This window comes from Piliocolobus tephrosceles, chromosome 17 (assembly GCF_002776525.5).
Source record: "Piliocolobus tephrosceles isolate RC106 chromosome 17, ASM277652v3, whole genome shotgun sequence".
In the NCBI taxonomy this organism is placed as follows: domain Eukaryota; kingdom Metazoa; phylum Chordata; class Mammalia; order Primates; family Cercopithecidae; genus Piliocolobus; species Piliocolobus tephrosceles.
Window position 1 is genome coordinate 2276227 of NC_045450.1, and position 17756 is coordinate 2293982.

The 17756-nt window shown below is 65.9% G+C and overlaps 5 protein-coding genes across 10 annotated transcripts in view; 2 read left to right on the top strand and 3 right to left on the bottom strand.

Moving 5' to 3' along the window:
• Positions 1 to 3206, top strand: part of CIAO3 (cytosolic iron-sulfur assembly component 3) — an 11137-nt gene extending 7931 nt beyond the window's left edge. The window contains exons 8-11 of the mRNA XM_023189117.1: positions 255 to 327; positions 1274 to 1411; positions 1970 to 2127; positions 2318 to 3206. Of these exons, the coding sequence (XP_023044885.1) occupies positions 255 to 327; positions 1274 to 1411; positions 1970 to 2127; positions 2318 to 2556 (608 nt within the window). The 3' untranslated portion in view covers positions 2557 to 3206. The remainder of the gene's footprint in view (positions 1 to 254; positions 328 to 1273; positions 1412 to 1969; positions 2128 to 2317) is intronic.
• A 40-nt stretch (positions 3207 to 3246) lies between these two features.
• Positions 3247 to 6013, bottom strand: HAGHL (hydroxyacylglutathione hydrolase like). 5 transcript variants are annotated; one of them, XM_023189121.2, is made up of 8 exons: positions 5333 to 6012; positions 4914 to 4978; positions 4708 to 4825; positions 4517 to 4625; positions 4337 to 4437; positions 4047 to 4145; positions 3868 to 3947; positions 3247 to 3669 (listed from the first exon to the last, which is right to left on the bottom strand). In XM_023189121.2, exons 1-8 carry the CDS (start codon positions 5435 to 5437, stop codon positions 3501 to 3503), a joined length of 846 nt encoding a protein of 281 aa, XP_023044889.1. In that variant the 5' UTR covers positions 5438 to 6012; the 3' UTR covers positions 3247 to 3500. The 5 variants fall into 5 exon arrangements, with proteins under 5 accessions (XP_023044889.1, XP_023044886.1, XP_026303314.1 ...); XM_023189118.2 differs by having other exon boundaries at positions 3868 to 4148; positions 5333 to 5462; positions 5807 to 6008; XM_026447529.2 differs by having other exon boundaries at positions 3247 to 3947; positions 4047 to 4148; positions 5333 to 5462; positions 5807 to 6007.
• An 82-nt stretch (positions 6014 to 6095) lies between these two features.
• Positions 6096 to 10340, top strand: CCDC78 (coiled-coil domain containing 78). Its single transcript, XM_031934405.1, has 15 exons — positions 6096 to 6208; positions 6425 to 6639; positions 6846 to 6965; positions 7051 to 7137; positions 7353 to 7520; positions 7639 to 7695; positions 7787 to 7875; positions 7961 to 8039; positions 8144 to 8269; positions 8440 to 8627; positions 8744 to 8843; positions 9031 to 9110; positions 9760 to 9833; positions 9903 to 9999; positions 10137 to 10340. The coding sequence occupies exons 2-15, from the start codon at positions 6580 to 6582 to the stop codon at positions 10246 to 10248; spliced, it is 1437 nt and encodes a 478-aa protein (XP_031790265.1). The 5' UTR covers positions 6096 to 6208; positions 6425 to 6579; the 3' UTR covers positions 10249 to 10340.
• Positions 10332 to 13084, bottom strand: ANTKMT (adenine nucleotide translocase lysine methyltransferase). 2 transcript variants are annotated; one of them, XM_023189122.2, is made up of 5 exons: positions 11440 to 13084; positions 11179 to 11283; positions 10940 to 11080; positions 10749 to 10799; positions 10332 to 10614 (listed from the first exon to the last, which is right to left on the bottom strand). In XM_023189122.2, exons 1-5 carry the CDS (start codon positions 11599 to 11601, stop codon positions 10462 to 10464), a joined length of 612 nt encoding a protein of 203 aa, XP_023044890.1. In that variant the 5' UTR covers positions 11602 to 13084; the 3' UTR covers positions 10332 to 10461. The 2 variants fall into 2 exon arrangements, with proteins under 2 accessions (XP_023044890.1, XP_023044891.1); XM_023189123.2 differs by lacking the exon at positions 10749 to 10799.
• Positions 13085 to 13215: 131 nt separating this feature from the next.
• METRN (meteorin, glial cell differentiation regulator) lies at positions 13216 to 17751 on the bottom strand (the record flags this gene model as incomplete). Its single annotated transcript, XM_023189197.1, has 4 exons — positions 13216 to 15861; positions 15940 to 15999; positions 16937 to 17337; positions 17531 to 17751. Coding segments are annotated over 4 exons (999 nt in total), but the record flags the coding sequence as incomplete, so codon positions are not given.
• Positions 17752 to 17756: the final 5 nt, after the last annotated feature.

Below are 17756 nucleotides of genomic sequence, written 5' to 3' on the forward strand. Positions count from 1 at the left end.
GCAAAGCAGACTGCCCAAGAGGCTGGCCAGATGGACACTGGGTGAGCAAAGTGTCCATCTGGGCAGGGCCAGGTGGCCTCCAGAGGGGCTTCAGGAGTGACCAGGCCTGGCCTTCCTACCACGGGCTGGGATGGACATTTGGGGCCTTCTGGGGCCAAAGTGCAGACTGCTAGGGATGCAGGTGGCTAGGATGTTCTCTGACTTTCTTGCTGGGATCTCAGCTAAAGAGTGTCTGTGCTGTGGTTTCCTTGCAGGAGAAGTTTTCAGGTTGCTGGAGGACGAGGACGTTTCCCTCCCCGACCTGGAACCCGCCCCTCTAGACAGCCTGTACGTATGTCTGCCACCAAGAACTGTTATTTTAGCTTCTAACGCCGCCTCCGGGGATAGCATCCCCCTGCTCTGGGCTTGCCTCCCCACAGCCCATCTTGGCGACCTGTATTTACTCTATAAATCTGTACTTCCACCCCATATATCTACTACACCTCCACTCGATAAGCCTTCTGTCAACTGTTTCCACAGATCCACTGCACAGCTGCCCCAGCATTCACCTTTTAAGTTAAAGACTGAAAGAAATAATACCTCTCTACAGTGAAATGCCTCAACTAGACACATCCACATCACCTCCTATTATTATATCCATGGTCTTTACATTCTTCCTCATCATTCAACTAAAATTATTAAGCATATATTACCATCTATTTACCCCACCAAAAATAATTAATATACAAAATCACAACCCTTGAGAATTAAAATGAACAAAAATCTATTTGCCCCATTCATTGCCCCACCTCAGAAGTGGCTGAGTGGCTGGGCGCAGTGGCTCATGCCTGTCACCCTGGCACTTTGAGAGGCCGAGGTGGGCAGATCACCTGAGGTCAGGAGTTTGAGACAAGCCCGGCCAACATGGTGAAACCCTGCCTCTACTCAAAATACAAAATTTAGCCAGGGGTGGTGGTGGGCACCTGTAATCCCAGCTAGTTGGGAGGTTGAGGCATGAGAATTGCTTGAACCCAGAAGGTGGAGGTTGCAGTGAGACAAGATCGTGCCACTGCACTCTAGCCTGGACAACAAAAGTGAAACTCCATCTCAAAAAAAAAAAAAAAGAAGTGGCGGGGCCCCTGTGATGGCCAGGGACACTAGAGCTGTTCCTCTGTGCCTGCGACTTGTCTCCCACTTGGGAAACACAAACGCTCATGTGTGAGGGACAGAGGCCCTGCTCCGGCGGTTGGCAGGCAGCAGCCCCAGCAGCGCTGAGGCCCCCCCTCCTTGCCAGGTGCAGCGGTGCCTCTGCAGAGGAGCCCACCAGCCATCGCGGAGGGGGCTCGGGGGGCTACCTGGAGCACGTGTTCCGGCATGCGGCCCGAGAGCTCTTTGGAATCCACGTGGCTGAGGTTACCTACAAACCCCTGAGGTCAGTGGGATGGGCCAGATCTCTGCGCAGAGCCACCACGGGGCCCCCAGCCTTCCTTGGGCTGCTGCGTCACCCGGGGCCCTCCCACAGAAGTGGGCTGGGTGGAGGGCGGCCTGCAGGGTTTGGGGGGGACCTGGGCCCAGGCAGGGTCCTCCTGGCAGGCTCAGGTGCGACTTCACTTAAGCCCTCCAGGCCTCAGTCGGCCCAGCGTGGTGACCCTGAGCCTGAGAGGCCAGCGCGGGCAAGGGTGGTGGGTGTCTGGCGCAGGGCATGCAACCACATCCCAGGCGGGAGGGCCAGGGCCTCACAGCCATCCCTGGAGAGGGAGGCCTGTTTTACAGACAGGGAGCCCAAAGCTGGAGGTGAGGTCCCCTGCTGGACTCGTGGCAGTGAGCTTTCCGCTCTCTCTCCGTTCTTGTCCTTCCCCCTGCCCAAGAGAGACGGAAAGAGCCCTGGGAGCCGCCCGGTCATCCCCTGAAGCCCAGCAGGCCTCCCCTTCCAGGCGGGCAGGAGCCTGGTGGGTGTGCCATGTAGATAAGCCCCACCTGTGCCCCCCAGGAACAAGGACTTCCAAGAGGTGACACTGGAGAAGGAGGGCCAGGTGCTGCTGCACTTCGCGATGGCGTACGGCTTCCGCAACATCCAGAACCTGGTGCAGAGGCTCAAACGTGGGCGCTGCCCCTACCACTACGTGGAGGTCATGGCCTGCCCCTCAGGTAGCTCCCGTGAGGGACAGGACACGATGGCCCCTTCTGGGACCAGAGCTCTGGGCCACCACCTACCAGGCTGGGAGTGGGAGGAAGTGGGGCGCAGAGGGGCCTGGTCACTTCCCTGCTCCCAGGTGGTCAGGAGGCTCGGCTGGGGTACAGGCTGTGTGACCCATGTGTCCCATCTGTTCTCCCACAGGCTGCCTGAACGGCGGGGGCCAGCTCCAGGCCCCAGACAGGCCCAGCAGGGAGCTCCTCCAGCACGTGGAGAGGCTGTACGGCATGGTCCGGGCTGAGGTGCCCGAGGATGCGCCTGGGGTTCAGGAGCTGTACACACACTGGCTGCAGGGCACAGACTCGGAGCGTGCAGGCCGCTTGCTGCACACGCAGTACCACGCCGTGGAGAAGGCCAGCACTGGCCTGGGCATCCGGTGGTAGGGGCTGCAGGACCAGGACTCCCAGGAGGCTGTGCGTGTGTGTGACAGCAGAACCACATGCCCCAAGACCCCAGGGCTCCCCCAAAACTGTGAGTGAGCTGCAGGGTGTGCTGGGACCCGAGCCGGAGCTAGGACTGGCCAGGACCCGCGGCTGCCCCGTCACCTCCAGTTGGGTGCCTCCGGGTTCCCCGCTGGCTCTGCCCAGGTGGGGTGGCCCAGGCAGCAGAAGGACCCTGAGGTCCCACAGCCTGTTGGTTGGCCCTGGGCCGAGGCCCACAGGTGCTGCCCTTGCTGTTGCTAGTCGGGCACCCAAGTGCTTGAGGGGCTTCGGCCTGTCCTGGGGTTGCCTGAGGCAGAGCAAGACGGGTTCCCACCCCTGACTTCTGGAGGCTTCCCCTGAAGCTCTGTGCAGAAGGTGGGACAGAGCTGGACCTGCAGGGGTGGTCCCACCACAACCCTGTGTGTGGACCCTGGCAGGAGGGGGTGCCGGGCCCCTGGAAAGCAGGGATTACTGTTACGAGGCTGCGGTCCAAGGCAAGCCAAGTACGAAGCGGCAGCCACCACTAGCTGTGTCATCCCCCAGCCAGGTCCCCACCAGGCCTGTCTCCCAGCGTTTGTCTAATAAAGGCAACTCCTCCTCAAACGTGCCTATGAAACGGCTCCTCTCCTGGCACATCTGCCAACACAGAACGGCCTTTCGAAGCTTTATTTGTAGTTCAGAAGCCCCATGTGCCCCGCTTCCCAGAAACTCAGGTCTCGGGGCCCACACGGGCCTGCACAGTGGTCCTGTGTGTCCACCCAGGAAGCGCAAGGCCACTCTCCGAGGCTGCGCAAACGGCTGGCCAGGGCCTCGAAGAATGTTCCAGAGGCGGCCCTTGCGCGGGTCTACCTAGCTGAGGTCACGAGGAGGGACGCAGGCCCCAGCCCTGTGAGGGTCTGGATGGGTCACTCGTGTGGGGCTGCACTCAGGAGCCCCCACTGCAGCGCAAGGAGGGCCCGCGCCTGTGGCTGCCGCGGCTCGCCTGCCTGTTCGAAGCGCGCCCGCTCCTTGTAGAGCGCCTCCAGGACGTCAGCGGGGACCGCCTTGCCCGTGAACTTGCGCACCGGCTCCTCTCTGCAGGGAGGAGTGCAATGAGGCGCAGGGCCCACTGCCCACGCAGGATGCTGCCGAGGGGCGGGGGCGGGCGGGGAGGCACTTAATAAGTAGCCTCCCCCAAGCCAGAGATGCTCACTCAGCCCAACACGCGGTCCCCAGATGCCTTCCTAAGGGTCCACGTGACGGTGGAGGCCCCGGGACAACAGCCATACTCACGCTACCCGCAGGAAGGGGTTGTAGAGGCGCTCCTCGCCCAGAGTCGACGGCACTGTGGGCACGTCATCCTCATCCCTCTTCTGGAGTGACCACAGGCCCTGGTCACCATTGGGCCTTCTCTGAAAGCCCCCAAAGCCTGTGCCCCCCACCCTCTTGCCGAGGCCGGAAAGGGGCCGTGCCTTAGCCCAGGACAGCTTGGCTCTCACGTGGTCGTTGCACGGCTCTACTTTCTGCGCAAACTCCAGGTTGCTGAGCGTGTGCTCGTGGCCGCAGAACACCTTCTGGAGGAAGAGCGCTCGGTGAGCGCGCGGGCAGCCAGGAAGCGGGGAAGGTGCTCGCGCTGCTGGCCTGGCCTCCCCTCTCCGGCTGCCCTCAGGTGGGCATTCACTCTGCACCCCTGGCACAGTGCAAGTGCGGAGCGTGGGGGCTGTGTCCACGGGAGAGGAGGGGAGGGCCCAGGCCCGCTCACCGTCTCGGGGGGCAGGGTGCCCAGCTCGGCCAGGCTCTGGTACATCTGCTGGGCGCTGCCCTCCAGGCACGAGCCGCAGCCGGCCACCGACAGCGCGTCCCCTGGCGGGGGAGGGCGGGTCAGAGCAGATGGGGCGGGGCCGGCGGGAGGCGGGGTGGGCACGCTCTGCGCTGCGGGTACCCGAGAACAAGGCGGGTGGGTCCGGGCAATCGTCCTCCCACAGGAAGTAGCTCATGTGGCCCGAGGTGTGGCCGGGCGTCAGGAGGCAGCGCACGTGGATGGCCCCGAACTGCAGCGGAGGAGCGCGCAGACCTGTGAGGGCGGGCGGAACCGGGGCGCCCTCCCCGCCCCTCCAGGGGGCGCGCGCTCACCCGCAGCTCCTCGCCGTGCGCCAGCCTGCGCGTCAGCGAGAAGATGCGCTCGTCCGCGCCCAGCACCGCCAGCCCGGGACGCAGCCGCGCCAGCTCCGGGTTTCCCCGCGCGTGGTCCCTGCGGGCGGGCGGGCGGGGGCCGGGTTAGGTCAGGATGGGACAGGGCGGCGGCGTCCTCCCGCCTCCCCCGCCCCGCCGGCGCTCACCAGTGATGGTGGGTGGTCAGCACGGCAGTCAGAGACACCCCCTCCCGGCCCACGATTTCCAGCAGCTGAAAGGGACGGGAGTGACGATAACACAGACGGTCCCAGTGGGCCACCCCCTCATCGGGGCGCCAGGTCCGCCGCGCTCACTGCCCCAGGCCGGCCAGGGCCCGGGGCAGCGCCGGGCAATGGGGACCCAGCGGGCGGTGACTGCGCCCAGCGCGGGCGGAGACCGCCAGGCGGCAGCGAAAGGGCGGAGGCCAGAGGCGCCCTAACTTCAGGGAGCCCCGAGATAATCGAGGAACCCCAGCCGCCAATGACGCCCGGAGAGCACTGCACGTGGGGGCTCGCTCCTGCCAGGGGGGTAAGGGAGGCTCTCGAGGGTCACGACGGGGTCCCTGCCGCCCGCGGCCTGCCCTCACCCTCTTGGGCACGGCCACGTCCACGGCCACCGCCTCACGCGTGATCTCCTCGATGACCAGGTACATGTAGTTGTCCTCGAGCACGGGGATGACCTTGACCTTCATGGTCACGAAGCTCGGCCACCCGTGCCTGCTCCAAAACAAGCCCCCCAGCCCACGGTGCCCCTTCAGGGCGGGGCCCGCTCTCCACACCCTAGGAAGGGCTGTGCGAAGCGGGCTCGGTCAACACGCTGGGGGCCAAATGAGGAGTCCGGCTCCCCAGGAACTCCCCGGCACTCGCATGGAATTCTACGCACCGGGCTCCAGTAGAAGCGGAACCCGGCCGGTCCCCAACCCGCCCCGGCTCCGCCCCCAGGCCGAGCCGCAGTCCCCGAAGGCCACGCCTTCCTCCCAGGCCCCGCCCCTCGGCCCCCCGCCCTGCCGCCGCTAGACCCCTGACCGCGGGCAGCCTCGTTCCCCAGCCGCCCGCCTCACCCGCACTGCTGCGCTGACAGCCCGAAGGACAGACAGACGGAGGCGGGGCCTCGGCTGCCGGTCACGGGGTCCGGACGGAGCGCGGCGCTGGGCTCGGGAGCCGCCAACCGCCCCCCTCCGCGGACACGCCCCGCCCCCGCCCGGCCCGGATCCTGCGCGCGGTGAGACCACAAGGCCCGCCGCCGGGGGTGCGTGTGCCTGGTGGGGCGCCGCGCGCACCCTCCGACCCCGCCGCGCCCGGCGCTGGCACCTCCTCCAGAAAGCCCTCCGGTACGCCCCGGCTGAGCCAGTCGTTTCCGAGTTCTCTGGCCCCTGATTGGGACCTCCGCGCCGCGCTTCTCAGGCCGGAGGTGCAGAGACATACCTCCCCGTCCGGGGGGGGCGCTCAGCCAGCACTGCTAGGTACACAGAAGGTGTCCAGCAAGTGTAGCTCAGGGCATCCTGCGGGCGGGCTGCTGCTCCGTTCTGCGTGCGTGTCCGCAGCGCCCAGGCTGGGTGCTTTCACGCACCTGGTTCCATCTGCACAGGGAATGTGCAGGGGGCGCTGGGCCGCATTCCCCAGATGGGGAAACGGAGGCACGGAGAGGAAGCGCTGTCCTCCTTCTTCCACAACCACAGATCTGGCCTGCCACTGTGGGCGGGGCCCTGGGAGTCACCTGGAACCAACAGAGGCCTTGGCAACGCACGCAGCAGTGCTTGTGGCAGCAGCCGCCATAGGGAGGCCAAGCGTGGAGGCGGCACCAGGCTCGGAGCTGGCCAGGGTCCCCTCACCTATGGAGCACGCAGCCACCACAGGGCCCAGGCCTGGACCTCCCCCTCGGCAGGTGGACAACGTGAGTCCTCTGGGACGCACCACGCCTGCCATGGGCTTGGAGTCTGCCCTTTCCCCCGGAGGCCAGGAGGGTGCAGGTGCCTGATCTCAGCCAAGGGAGGGACTTTTGCAGCTCGGCCAGGCAGGGAGAGGGGGTCGGTGACTGCATGGGAGGGGGGCCACCGCTCCAGGGACCCACCTGGGGAATGGGTGGCGGTGCTTCCCCAGGTTCTGCTACGAGCCAAGGACTGGTTGCCAGGAGCTCCTGGGGGCACCACAGTGTGGGCCACCAGCCTGGAAGCAGAGGTCCCACCAGATCTGGTGCTCAGTGAGGAGCAGCAGCTGCAGGTGGGTGTGGGGCTCCAGAGTGCTGTGAGGAGGGAGGGTGCCAGCAGGGCTCCACAGACGCCACCTCTCACCTGGCCACCCACAGATCTCCAAGGAGCTGGTCGACATTCAGATCACAACCCACCGCCTACAGGAGCAGCACGAGGCTGAAATCTTCCAGCTGAAGAGTGAGGTGAGCAGCCGTGTGAGCCAGCCTCAGTGCATGGGGGACAGAGGGGTGCAAGCCCAGGACACGTGCCCTGCATGGGTGTGCACACAAGCATGGCATCTGTGGGTCTCGGCCTGCCCCGTGAGTGCTGCGTGTCCCTGAGCGTGCACCAGGTGAATGTTCACCTCCCCCAGGTGGCCCGCAGGCAGGTGCACCCGCTCATGCCAGTTGTCCTACAGATCCTTCGGCTGGAGAGCCGGGTGCTGGAGCTGGAGCTGCATGGAGATCACACCAGCCAGGGTGGTGCGGTCCCAGTGGAGGCTGACCCCAGGCACCGCCGGGCACCAGCCCAAGAGCTCAGACACAAAGCCCAGGTGCCTGGACACTCTGATGACTGCAGACTCCAGGTCACATGAGCACATGGAGGGCCTGGCTGGGAGAGGCCAGAGGGAAGCCTCAGCACGAGCCTCAGCGAGACTGGGGCTCACCCACCCCTTAGCCCTCCCTCCCCTCCATTCCATTCAGGTGCAGCCTAAGAACGCCATGAACCCCGAGAATGAGCAGCAGAGGCTGGGGCATGGCGTGAGTGTGTAGCCACCTAGCTCAGGGGAGAGGGCAGCGCCTGGGACTCCAAACCTAGGGCCTCGTCCAGCCAGCTCTATGTACCCCACAGCTGCTGGGAAGCCAGGAGCAGCTGCAGAGACAAGTGAAGTGGGCGCTGGAGCATCAGGAGGCCCGGCAGCAGGCACTGGAGACTCGTGTGTGAGTGGCTGTCTCATCTGGGGCCCCATCCCGGAGCAGAGAGAACCCCTCACCATGGGCCTGAGCCTCACCTCTGTGTCCTCAGGGAAGCCCTGGGCCAGCAGCTGCAGGGAGCCCGAGAGGAGGCCAGAGCAGCTGGACAGCGACTGGCCACACAGGCTGTGGTGAGGCCCTGCCCTGCCTGCTTGGAGACCTGGAGGGTGGGGGCCCCAAAAACTCAGCTGGGGTCCACTCCCAGGGCACAGGATGAGGGCTGCCTCCACCCCAGGTGCTGTGCAGCTGCCGAGGCCAGCTCCGCCAGGCAGAGGCTGAGAATGCCCGGCTGCAGCTGCAGCTCAAGAAGCTGAAGGATGAGTACGTCCTGCGGCTGCAGCACTGCGCTCGGGAGGCGGTGGTGAGCCCTGTAGGAGCACCCTGAGGCCTGGGGAGCCCAAGCCTGGCCTGGGCGTGTTGGATAGCTTCAGGGAGACCCCAGGGCACCCACACTGCTCGGCCTGCTGGGGTGGGGGATGGTTGGAAAAGATGGGGGGTGGGCCCCATGCGGTCATAGCCCGCCGCCTCCAGGAGCATGCAGACAGTGCAGGCCAGGCGCCAGCCACCACGGCCCTCCGCACATTCCTGGAGGCCACTCTGGAGGACATCCGGGCAGCGCACCGCAGCCGTGAGCAGCAGCTGGCCCGGGCTGCCCGCACCTACCACAAGCGGCTGGTGGATCTGAGCCACAGGCATGAGGAGCTGTTGGCTGCCTACAGGTGGGACCCGCTGGGGTGGGAGGCGTCAGGCGTCTGTGGGTCTTTAAGCCTCTGTGTCTCAAAGGCTTGGTGTGCAGCATGAGTGGCCCAAGACAGACACTGGTCTACGCTGACAGGGCACCTGGGAACCCCCAAGCTATTTTTGACGCAGCCAGCTTGGATCTGGAACCATCGCCCATGCCCCTGGTCACTGACTTCAGCCATCGGGAGGACCAGGTGAGGCTAGACACCCCCAGAAGCTCCAGGCCCAGGTGTCCCCCACCCACCCGCTGCCCCACACTGGCCTTGGCCCCAGAACTTGCCCCAGGCCTCATCCTGGGCTCAAAAGAGACCTCAGCCCCAGGCTTCTTAGGGGCCTGCCTTGTTCACTCAACTGAGATGTCACCACCACAAACCTGTGCAGCACGGCGGGCCTGAGGCACTGCTTTCATCCCCAAGGAAGGGACCTGGTGGAGCCTCCCAGCGGGGAACATCAGAGCCACAGTGAGTGCCCTCATGGGTGTGGGGGACCTGTGGGGGATGGGCAGAGCGACACCTGCACCCTGGGGCTCCCAGTTGCTCCACCAAGCCCCTGCCAGGCAGGGTCTGGTCACAGCAACACTCAGTGGCACCTCCCCACACTGGGGTCCCTCCATGGGTCCCGGGGACACAGGAGAGGGAAGAGGAGCTGCTGCAGGTGGAGCTGGCCTTAAACACGGAGGATCAGAGAGAGCACACCCGAGGGAGGTTTCCGCTGAGACCTGGAGGACATGGGGGGTGGGAGCAGGGTGCCTGGTGACCTGGCCAGCCTTTACCACTGGGCCTCCATGTTCACAGCTGTACAATGGGCAGGGCTCCCCAAGGACCATCTCCCAGGGTTTAGGGCACACCCGTGTGGGGGTGGCATCCCTGTTGACGCTGGGGTCACTGTCTGGGCTGGCCTTGTGGTTTAGCCCTCCCTGAGCAGCCAGCAGACCCCTTGGGCCCAGACTGCCCCCACACACGGATGGCTCCAAGGCCTAGGCTGGGCCACAGGAGCACAGGGGGCCCACGCCTCCCTCACTCACTCCCAGGTGTCCCCTCCCGGCTCTGGGAACCTGACTCAGCATGGTTACAGGTCTGAAACCACTCCTCCTTTCCTCTCCCCTCACAGGGGCCTGGACGCTGCATCCTGGGCCCAGATCCACCAGAAGCTCCGGGACTTCTCCCGCAGCACCCAGGTAGGAGGTAAGGGCTGGCCCAGGCCCCTCCTCACGCCATGCCCCAGCTCATGGTTTATACCCCCATGGCAGGCAGAGCTGGAACGGGAGCGGGCACAGCTGCTGGTCCGGGCCACGGTGGCTGAAGAGCAACTTTCTGAGCTACAGGAGTACGTGGACCAGCACCTGGGCAGGTGGGCTCTCGAGAGGGAGCACGGTGTGACCCCAGGGCCCTGGTCTGGCCAGAATGGAGGACGATGGCTGCCTCAGGCACTAGGGGCAGACCCGTCCACGGCTGGGTAGGTCACTTAAGCATGGTTCCTCTGAGCAGGTACAAGCAAGAAATCCTGAGGCTGAGGAAGCTGGCAGGTTCAGGGAACCCCTGGAAAGTGGGGGCTGTGCCTCCAGCCAAGCTCCAGCATCCAAGGACCAGCAGCCACTAGCCCATCTCCCAGGACCAGAGCAGAGCCCATCACAGCCAGCACGGAGCCCTCCCACCCAGTCTCCCACAAAACATGAGTCAGTATAGAACCCACAGAGTCTTTATCGTATTTGAACACTCAGCTGGCCTGAGAAACAGGAGCCCCCAGGACGGAGGCAGAACTAGGTCGGGGGGCATCCTGGACAGGTATCTGCGAAGAGACGACTTCCCCAGCCTACCCACCCCCAGGAACATCGTAGGCCCAGACTCGGTCCAGGCCCTCGCCAGCCACTGCCACAGGCTGCCAGGTGGGGAGTGGGAAGCGCCCAGACACCACACGGGCCCCGGCAGGCAGCTCTGCTCTCAGCTTGTCCTCCAGCAGTGGGAGCTGAGGGAGAGAACAGCAGAGTGGGGGGGCGGGGCCCCCAAGCCTAGCACCCACCGGGTGGGCCCAGGCCTCAGCAGCAAACACCCTGGGGTGTGGCTGGGACTTCCCAGCAGGGCTGGCAACCCCGGACCTACCACGCTAGGGGCCAGGAACGCAGACACGTTGCGGCAGTCCCTCAGGCTCACCTGCCGGAAGAGGAGTCGCCCCAGCGGGGGACAGGCCTGGTGGGCACGGGGTAGGCAGCTTCCGACTCCCGGCCCCCAGCCCTCGCAGGTGTCAGCCGCACCTTGGGCTGTCAGCGGGTGGCCAGGGCTCCCCAGGTTACCTTCCAGAGATCCTTGCGGTGATAGCAGACGCTGCCGGCACAGCCGGCCCTCCAGGCGTGCAGCCGCGCCAGCGCCACCAGCCACGGGTTCAGCTCGTAGCCCACGGCCGGGCGGAGGCCGCACCTGTGGGCCGCCAGCACCTGTGGGCACCGAGAGCGTGGGAACCAGGATGGGGGCAGGGGCGCCCGCCGGCAGGTAGGGGGTGTGGGGCAGCCAAGACCCAGACACGGGCACTTACGATCCTGCCGTCGCCAGAGCCCAGATCCACCGTTTTTCCGGGGCGGCCTCGCAGCAGCGACAACACGTGCTCCACCTGCCGCGCGCTCGCGCCAACGTAGGGCACCTGGACCGGGAGGCGGCGGGAGTCCACTGGCAGCTCCCGGCCGGAACCACTCGACGTGGGGCGGAGCTCACCCCGGCCCCGCCCAGACCTTGAGCCCCTGAGAGGCAGCCGAGCTCCCCTACCCGGCCCCGCCCCCGGCCTGGTCCCGCCCCGCACCTGCAGCCGCAGCGGCACGCGCCGGAAGCCGGGCTGGAGCAGCAGCGCCCACACCGCGTAGGCCGCCAAGCCCGAGCCGGCCGCAGCCTGCAGCAGCTCCAGCGCGCCCAGCCGCCGCTCGCGTAGCTCCGTCAGCGCCTCGGCCGGGTCGTCCTGCTCCATGGCTGTCGGACGCGCGGCTCAGGGTCGTCTGCCCAAGGTCCTTGCCGGCTCGGGTCCGCGGCCTTCGCAGCCTGGCCCGGAGCTGGCGGTGTGCTCTCCCCCTCCTGCCCTGAGTCTCCGCGCGACACCGGAAGTGGCCGGCAGAGTCCGCGCGGTCGGTCCGTCGCGCGGTGCGCTCCGCCCGGCCCGGCTGCCCTCCCGCGGGTTCCGGCGAGCGGCAGCCTCGCGGGCGCTGCCCCGCCCTGTCCCGCTGCAAGCCTGCGAGGGTCGGCTCCGTTGGTCCGCTCTGCGGACCGCTGTCTGCGGCCTGTGCTAGCTGCTGGCGACCCGCGGAAGGGGACAGGCAGGCCCTGCCCTGGAGGAGCGCAAGTCCCGGCGGAGTCGGGATACACCCGGCTATCTCACGGGCCAGAGGCCCAGGGAAACGTGGCTGCGTGTCTTTGGCATGGAAGGAAGGGAAGCATGCCTTGGAAGAGGGGCGATCCTGGCCCCAGAAGCAAACGGGGGCTCGCGTGGGGCGGCTGGAGCCCAGGGAGCCGGTGGGAAAACGGCTTCCCGGGATGAGACTTCGTCCAGGCGCCAGCACCCCCATGACTGCCTCGGGGAGACTGGTGGGGGGCGCTCAACTGACTCGGACACCCAGCGCTAGCCAGACCCCTGGAGGACGTCCTTCCAGTTCCCTGCTGCAGCCTGAGCGATGCACCCCAGTGGGCGGGAAAGGGATGGGGGGCTGGGGTCTGAGGGAGAAGGGCATGGAGGAGGGGGCTGACACGGAGGAGAGCTTGAGCAATCCCAAGAAGACAGATGCTGGCTCTCAGGCGAGTGTGGTGGGAGGAAAGCCGGATGTCACAGGTTGGGGGCCTCTGGCGCCTGCCCAGCTGCAGGGGAGGCAGACAGCCCCGGGAGTTGGGAGATCACCTTCCTTCTCCAGAAAACCACACACAACAAGACTGAGTTCCTGGCGGTGACCTTGTGAAGCCGGGGGTGGGAGGTGCAAGTGGAAGAGCCGAGCTCTGGGTCAGGCAGCTGGGCCACGACCTCCACACCCAGGGTAGGGCTGGACACCCACGGATGTCCGGGATTGCCTGTGCGCGCCCTGGCCTGGCTCTTCCTTAACTATCCGTGGCTGGGGTCGGGAGCCCTTGCAGGGAGAGAGGCTGCTCCAGACATGAGTGTTCCCCAGACCACAGCCCCCAAATGCAGTGTCTCACAGGCCTGCCCACATGTTGGCACCAGCCCCACCCAGCGCAGCGTGTCATGTCTCCTGGGGGCCTGGAACAGCCCTCCTGGGAAAGGAAGGGTGTACACTGAGCTCTAGGGGGAGCTGACAGCCCATTCCTGTCCTGCTGCCTGCATTATTTCCTGCACCTAGAGCAGTTACGTAGGAAGCACTGGGGAAAAGCTTATTGGATGAATGTACCTAACTGGGCTCTAGCATGCACTCCCCACTCATCTTTTTTTTTTTTTTTTTGAGACTGAGTCTCGCTCTGTCGCCCAGGTTGGAGTGCAGTGGCGCAATCTTGTCTCACTGCAACTTCCGCCTCCCAGGTTCAAGTGATTCCTCTGCCTCAGCCATCTGAGTAGCTGGGATTACAGGTGCATGCCACCACGCCCGGCCAATTTTTTGTGTTTTATTAGAGACTGGGTTTCACCATGTTGGCCAGGATAGTCTCCAACTCCTGACCTCACGGTCCGCCCGCCTCAGCCTCCCAAAGTGCTGGGATTGCAGGCGTGAGCCCCCGCGCCCAGCCTTCCCACTCCTCTCACGTCCACACCAGGCACTCTGCTTCTTCGTCTTTGGGCACCCCCCAGCCACCTGTGCCTGTGTGAACTGGCACTTGCCTGGAGGTGTCTGTGATCCACAGGCCCCAGGCTCCTGTAGCTCCTGCCCATGTGCTCACCCACACCAACTCCCTATCTCCCATGCCACTTTGGCCACCCATCCCCAGGGCAGGCATGAAGCCCCTGGCCTAGTGCTCCAAGACCCACTCGAGCACCATGGCGCTCCTGTGGCCCTGAGTCCGCCTGTGTCTCTTGAGAAGATGGGTGGTTGCAGAGCCAGGGCTTTCTCTGGGAGGGTCTATAGGTGCAGGGCTCAGGCACTTCCTGGGATAGGTGGGTAGAGACCAGGGTACGGCCAGGGCCCAGCCCAGGGTGTTTGTGAACAGGTGGACTTGGGTGTGGCCGAAGAGGAGAGGCTGTAGAAAGCTGGCCAGAGAAGCAGGGCAGGTGCCAAAGGTGAGGGGGTTGGTCGGCCCATGGGAAAGCTTCCCCAAGACAGGAGTGGAGGAGGTGGTGCGGGAGGGCACGTGGGCTACCTCCTCCTCTACTCTTTGTGGGTGTTTGGGCCTGGGGCAGGTGGATGTAAGGCTGTGGGTCCCAGGAAGTGGTCAGGGCTGGAGATGAAAAAGTGGAGGTTGTCCAGGGGTTATTGGAGGCTGGCTGCCGCAGAGGAGCGGTCCTGTGTGTGAGCCCTCAGCATGCCACATTTGGGACTCTGGGGAGAGGAGAGAAGCAGCAAGGAACCTGAGGAGGGGCAGAAGGTGGGAGGACTCCCCGCAGTGCATGAGGCCCATCCTCGTCAGCCCTGTGGCAGGCAGGCGATCTGTGTGAAAAGGTAACTTGCACGTGCAACTTTCAGACAGCCTGCCCCATGGAAGTCCCAAGATGGCGCTGGAGGTGACCCCCCAGGTGTCCACAGAGAGCATAGCACTCATCAGGCATCTATATCCGCCCACCTGGAAAAAGGACTGTGTTTGTGGGCTCTGCACAGCCGTGTCCCTCACACAGTCTTAGTTTCCCCCTTGAAAGCTTGGGGCTTCGTCTGCCTGGGCAGGGCCTCTGGCCTCCACCCCCACCCCTGGCCCAGGTGAGAACAGAAAGCCACTTCCGGGCCTCAGCCCAGGGCTCCCCTGGCCCCTGAGCTGTGATGGTCTCTTTCCCAGGATCCGAGGGGTTGGGGTGAGAGGAGGCAGCTCGCGCAGGACCAGGGGGCCTGGAACACCCCCACCCAGCAGCTTTTAGCCTCGGGACCTTGGGCTGTGGCTGTCCCAAACCTCACTGGCCCTTTATGTGGCTGAAAGGCTGAGCAGGAAGGCGGAGACAGTGACAATGGGGCCAGTGGCGGGAAACGGTCCTTAGAGACCCCATTGTGCACCCTGCCTGCCGGAAACAGGCAACAAGCAGGACCCTGCAGAGGGGACCCCACAGCCTTCGGGCTCCTCGCCACGTCTGGATGCTCAGCACGTCGAAGGGGCCTGCGGACAGAGGGGCCCATTCTTCCCCAAGGGCGGGACGGGGCCAAGGATGACTCTGCGGGCTGACAGCGGCCACGGGGGAAGTCGGCACCCTGCCAGACTGCAGCCCCCTCCCTCACAGGCCTGGCTCAGAGCCGGAGCACTGTGTGCCCGCCTGCCCCCACCGTACCCGAGGGACCCTATGCTCCTCTGCCCCTTTCTTCTCCTGCTGAGCCCCAGAAGCACCTGGCACGGGAGGCAAGTGGGAGCCAGCCAGGGTAGCGGGCAAGGGCACGGGCAAGGACGGGGCTGGTGGGTGCAGCAGAGCAGCCAGGGTAGCGGGCGAGGACGGGGCTGGTGGGTGCAGTAGAGCAGAAGCTTGCATGAGTGCAGGTCACCATGTGCCCCCACCCAGCGGCAGCCCCTCCCCAGAATGTGGGTGTAGCTCCTCCTCACATTTGCTCTCCCTCTCAGTTACCAAATGGTCTTGAACAAGATACCATTCCCCTGAGTGTCAGTCTGCCGCCGGAGGCAGGAATTGGAGCCGTCCTCACAGCTGCAAGGCAGGCCCAAGGCTGGGCCGGACACAGCAGACCAGGTCCCTAGCAGCTTGTATGAACAAAGTTCTTATTGATAGTCCCCATCACCTCCAAAGCAGTGGGCCCCCTACCCTCCCTCCTACCAGCCCCTCCCCAGCATCTGGCCCCTCAGTGCAGCGCCACCTCACAGGGGTGGAGGTGGGCAGCGCGGGCAGCCTTGTAGGCACGGCGGAACTCCTGTAATCGTGGGGCACAGCCCAGCCAGGCCTCCCCGAAGCGGCTCCAGCCCATGAAGAGGAAGGTGCCTGGACCTGGGCGGACGCCACAGCGCAGTGGGGTACGAATGGAGGTCAGCCCCTGCTCCCCGGATCCCCGCCTCCAGAACAGCGTAGGCGTCTGGCGGAGGACACGGGCAGCCATCACGGTGATGACAGACTCCTGCAGATCCACGTCATGGGTAACCCCATGGATGATCCCGTGAATTACTGTGGGGAGGCATGTGGCTGGGGTGGGCACTCAGGGGAAGGCAGGCTCCAAGCTCCCCCCATGGTGGGGACACTCACCGAAGTCGCTGGTGCATGCAGCCAGGAGCAGCTCAGCATCGCTGCAGGGCCTGCAGGCACCTGGCATGCAGAGGGGGTGGTGAGGACAGACCCTGCCCTCTCCCGGCAGCACCTCAGGCCCCGTCCCTTGTCTGCACAGGCGGCAGGAGGCAGTAGGCAAATGAGCAGAGCCCGCGCTCAGGGCCTGATGGCACCTGGGGGTCCCAGGGAGCCACACAGCAAGTGTGCATGCCCTGGGCGACACCTGTACTCAGGAAACCTGCAGGTACGCATCTCCAAGGCAGGAATGCGCACAGACGTGGGCCTGGGGGGTGCCTAGCCATCAGCTGTCCTGGGCTGCCCTCCTGCACCCCCGTCTGAAGATGCATCCCAGCATCTGGGACCCCTCTAGTTTCCCGAATCTGGGGCCTGAAGAGCAGCAGCCCAGCTAGGATGATAGGAGGTGGGGGCAGAGGAAGGGTGGTCTGAGGTCCTGGCCCAGGGCCAGGGGGCAGAATAGCGAGAGCCCATCCCTTTCAGGGTCAGGCGCCAAGCTCCAGGAGAGCCAAGAGCTGGGCCTGGTGCCCTGCAGGGAGACGGGAGGCGTCTCCATGGTGACCGGGCTGCACACTGGACTTTTGTTGGTTGGGCTGGGGGAGGGGAGAGAGGTCACCGCTGGGCCAGGGAGCCCCGGACAGCTTTGGCCGGAGGCTTTGATTCTGCCCCCACCATCCCCTCCCCTAACCCTTCAGGGACCAGAGGCCCAGGGTTGCCCTGCTCGGCCTCCCCTTCCCTCCACTCCGCTCCTGCCAGTTCTTTCCCGAGATGAACGGGAAGGGAGGGCGGGAAGGCCATCCCTCCCGGGCAGTCCCTGGCTGTGTGGCCTTTGACAAGTCCATTCAAGCCTTGGAGCTCACTTTTTCCCTCTGCAGTGGGGCCGACAAGGCACATTCCCGCCAAGCTCAGGCAGGGTGAGACTTCAGAACTCCCACCCCATCCCACCCAGACCGCCACTCACCGTCTACGCCGAGACTCTGGGCCTGCGGGGGCAGCTCGGGGCGCCCGTCCTCGCGCAGCTCAAAGCGGAAGGCGGCCACGCGGCGGCTGATGTCCCGGTGTGGCGTGGCCTGCAGGAAGAGGGCCCGGCGCTCGCGGGGACCCCAGCGCACGCAGCGGCCCCCTGCCGGGCCCGAGCCTTCGGCCAGCAGCAGCTCCAGGGCGCCCCCTGCGCGCTCCGCGAAGACCTGGGCGCCCGCGAAGGGTCGTACCGGCCGCAGACAGGCGATGCTGGGCCGCGCGCTGGGGTCGGGGCCGCTCAGGGTCAGGCGCAGCGCCCCAGCCGGGTACAGCCACTCGACCGCGCCCTCCGCACAGGCCAGGGCCAGCTGCCCCACGCTGCCGGGCTCCTGGGTGAGGCCGCTGGGGACAGGACGGGACGGGGCGCTGAGGCCGGGGCGAGTCCCCGCCCGGCGCAGCCCCCGCAGCCTCCCGGGGCCGCCTAGCGGAGGGAGAAACTGGACCAGCGCTCTCCGCGCTCCGAGGGCGCCTGGGGAGTCCGGGCCGCAGCGCACCCCGTCCCAAGTGCGGGGACAGCCCCCCGCCCGGGCCGTACCTGCCCCTCCAGCTGCAGCGCTCCTCGGAGTAGCCGGCGCGGGCGGCCGGGGCCAGGAGGCCGCAGCACAGCACGCAGAGCAGCGCCGGGGCCGGGAACCCCGTGGCGCGGCGGGCGGCGTCCGGGTAGTCGGGGCTCCCACCACCGCTGCCCCGGCGGGGCGCGGGTCCGGGCGGCGGCGGGAGCAGCCCGGCGCGCCGGCCGCCCGGCCCCGGCGAAGCCCCCA

Excerpts from the sequence above, each read along its gene's own strand:
- CCDC78 (XM_031934405.1), top strand. The coding sequence starts at position 6,580 with ATGGAGCACGCAGCCACCACAGGGCCCAGGCCTGGACCTCCCCCTCGG. Across the intron at positions 7,696-7,786 it reads AGCAGAGGCTGGGGCATGGC|CTGCTGGGAAGCCAGGAGCA; the intron begins GTGAGTGTGTAG and ends TGTACCCCACAG. Across the intron at positions 10,000-10,136 it reads GTGGACCAGCACCTGGGCAG|GTACAAGCAAGAAATCCTGA; the intron begins GTGGGCTCTCGA and ends TCCTCTGAGCAG.
- ANTKMT (XM_023189122.2), bottom strand. The coding sequence starts at position 11,601 with ATGGAGCAGGACGACCCGGCCGAGGCGCTGACGGAGCTACGCGAGCGG. Across the intron at positions 10,800-10,939 it reads ACCGCAAGGATCTCTGGAAG|GTGAGCCTGAGGGACTGCCG; the intron begins GTAACCTGGGGA and ends CTCTTCCGGCAG. Across the intron at positions 10,615-10,748 it reads CGTTCCTGGCCCCTAGCGTG|CTCCCACTGCTGGAGGACAA; the intron begins GTAGGTCCGGGG and ends TCTCTCCCTCAG.
- HAGHL (XM_023189118.2), bottom strand. The coding sequence starts at position 5,437 with ATGAAGGTCAAGGTCATCCCCGTGCTCGAGGACAACTACATGTACCTG. Across the intron at positions 4,438-4,516 it reads CCCACCCGCCTTGTTCTCGG|GGGACGCGCTGTCGGTGGCC; the intron begins GTACCCGCAGCG and ends CTCCCCCGCCAG. Across the intron at positions 3,670-3,867 it reads AACCCCTTCCTGCGGGTAGC|AGAGGAGCCGGTGCGCAAGT; the intron begins GTGAGTATGGCT and ends TCCTCCCTGCAG.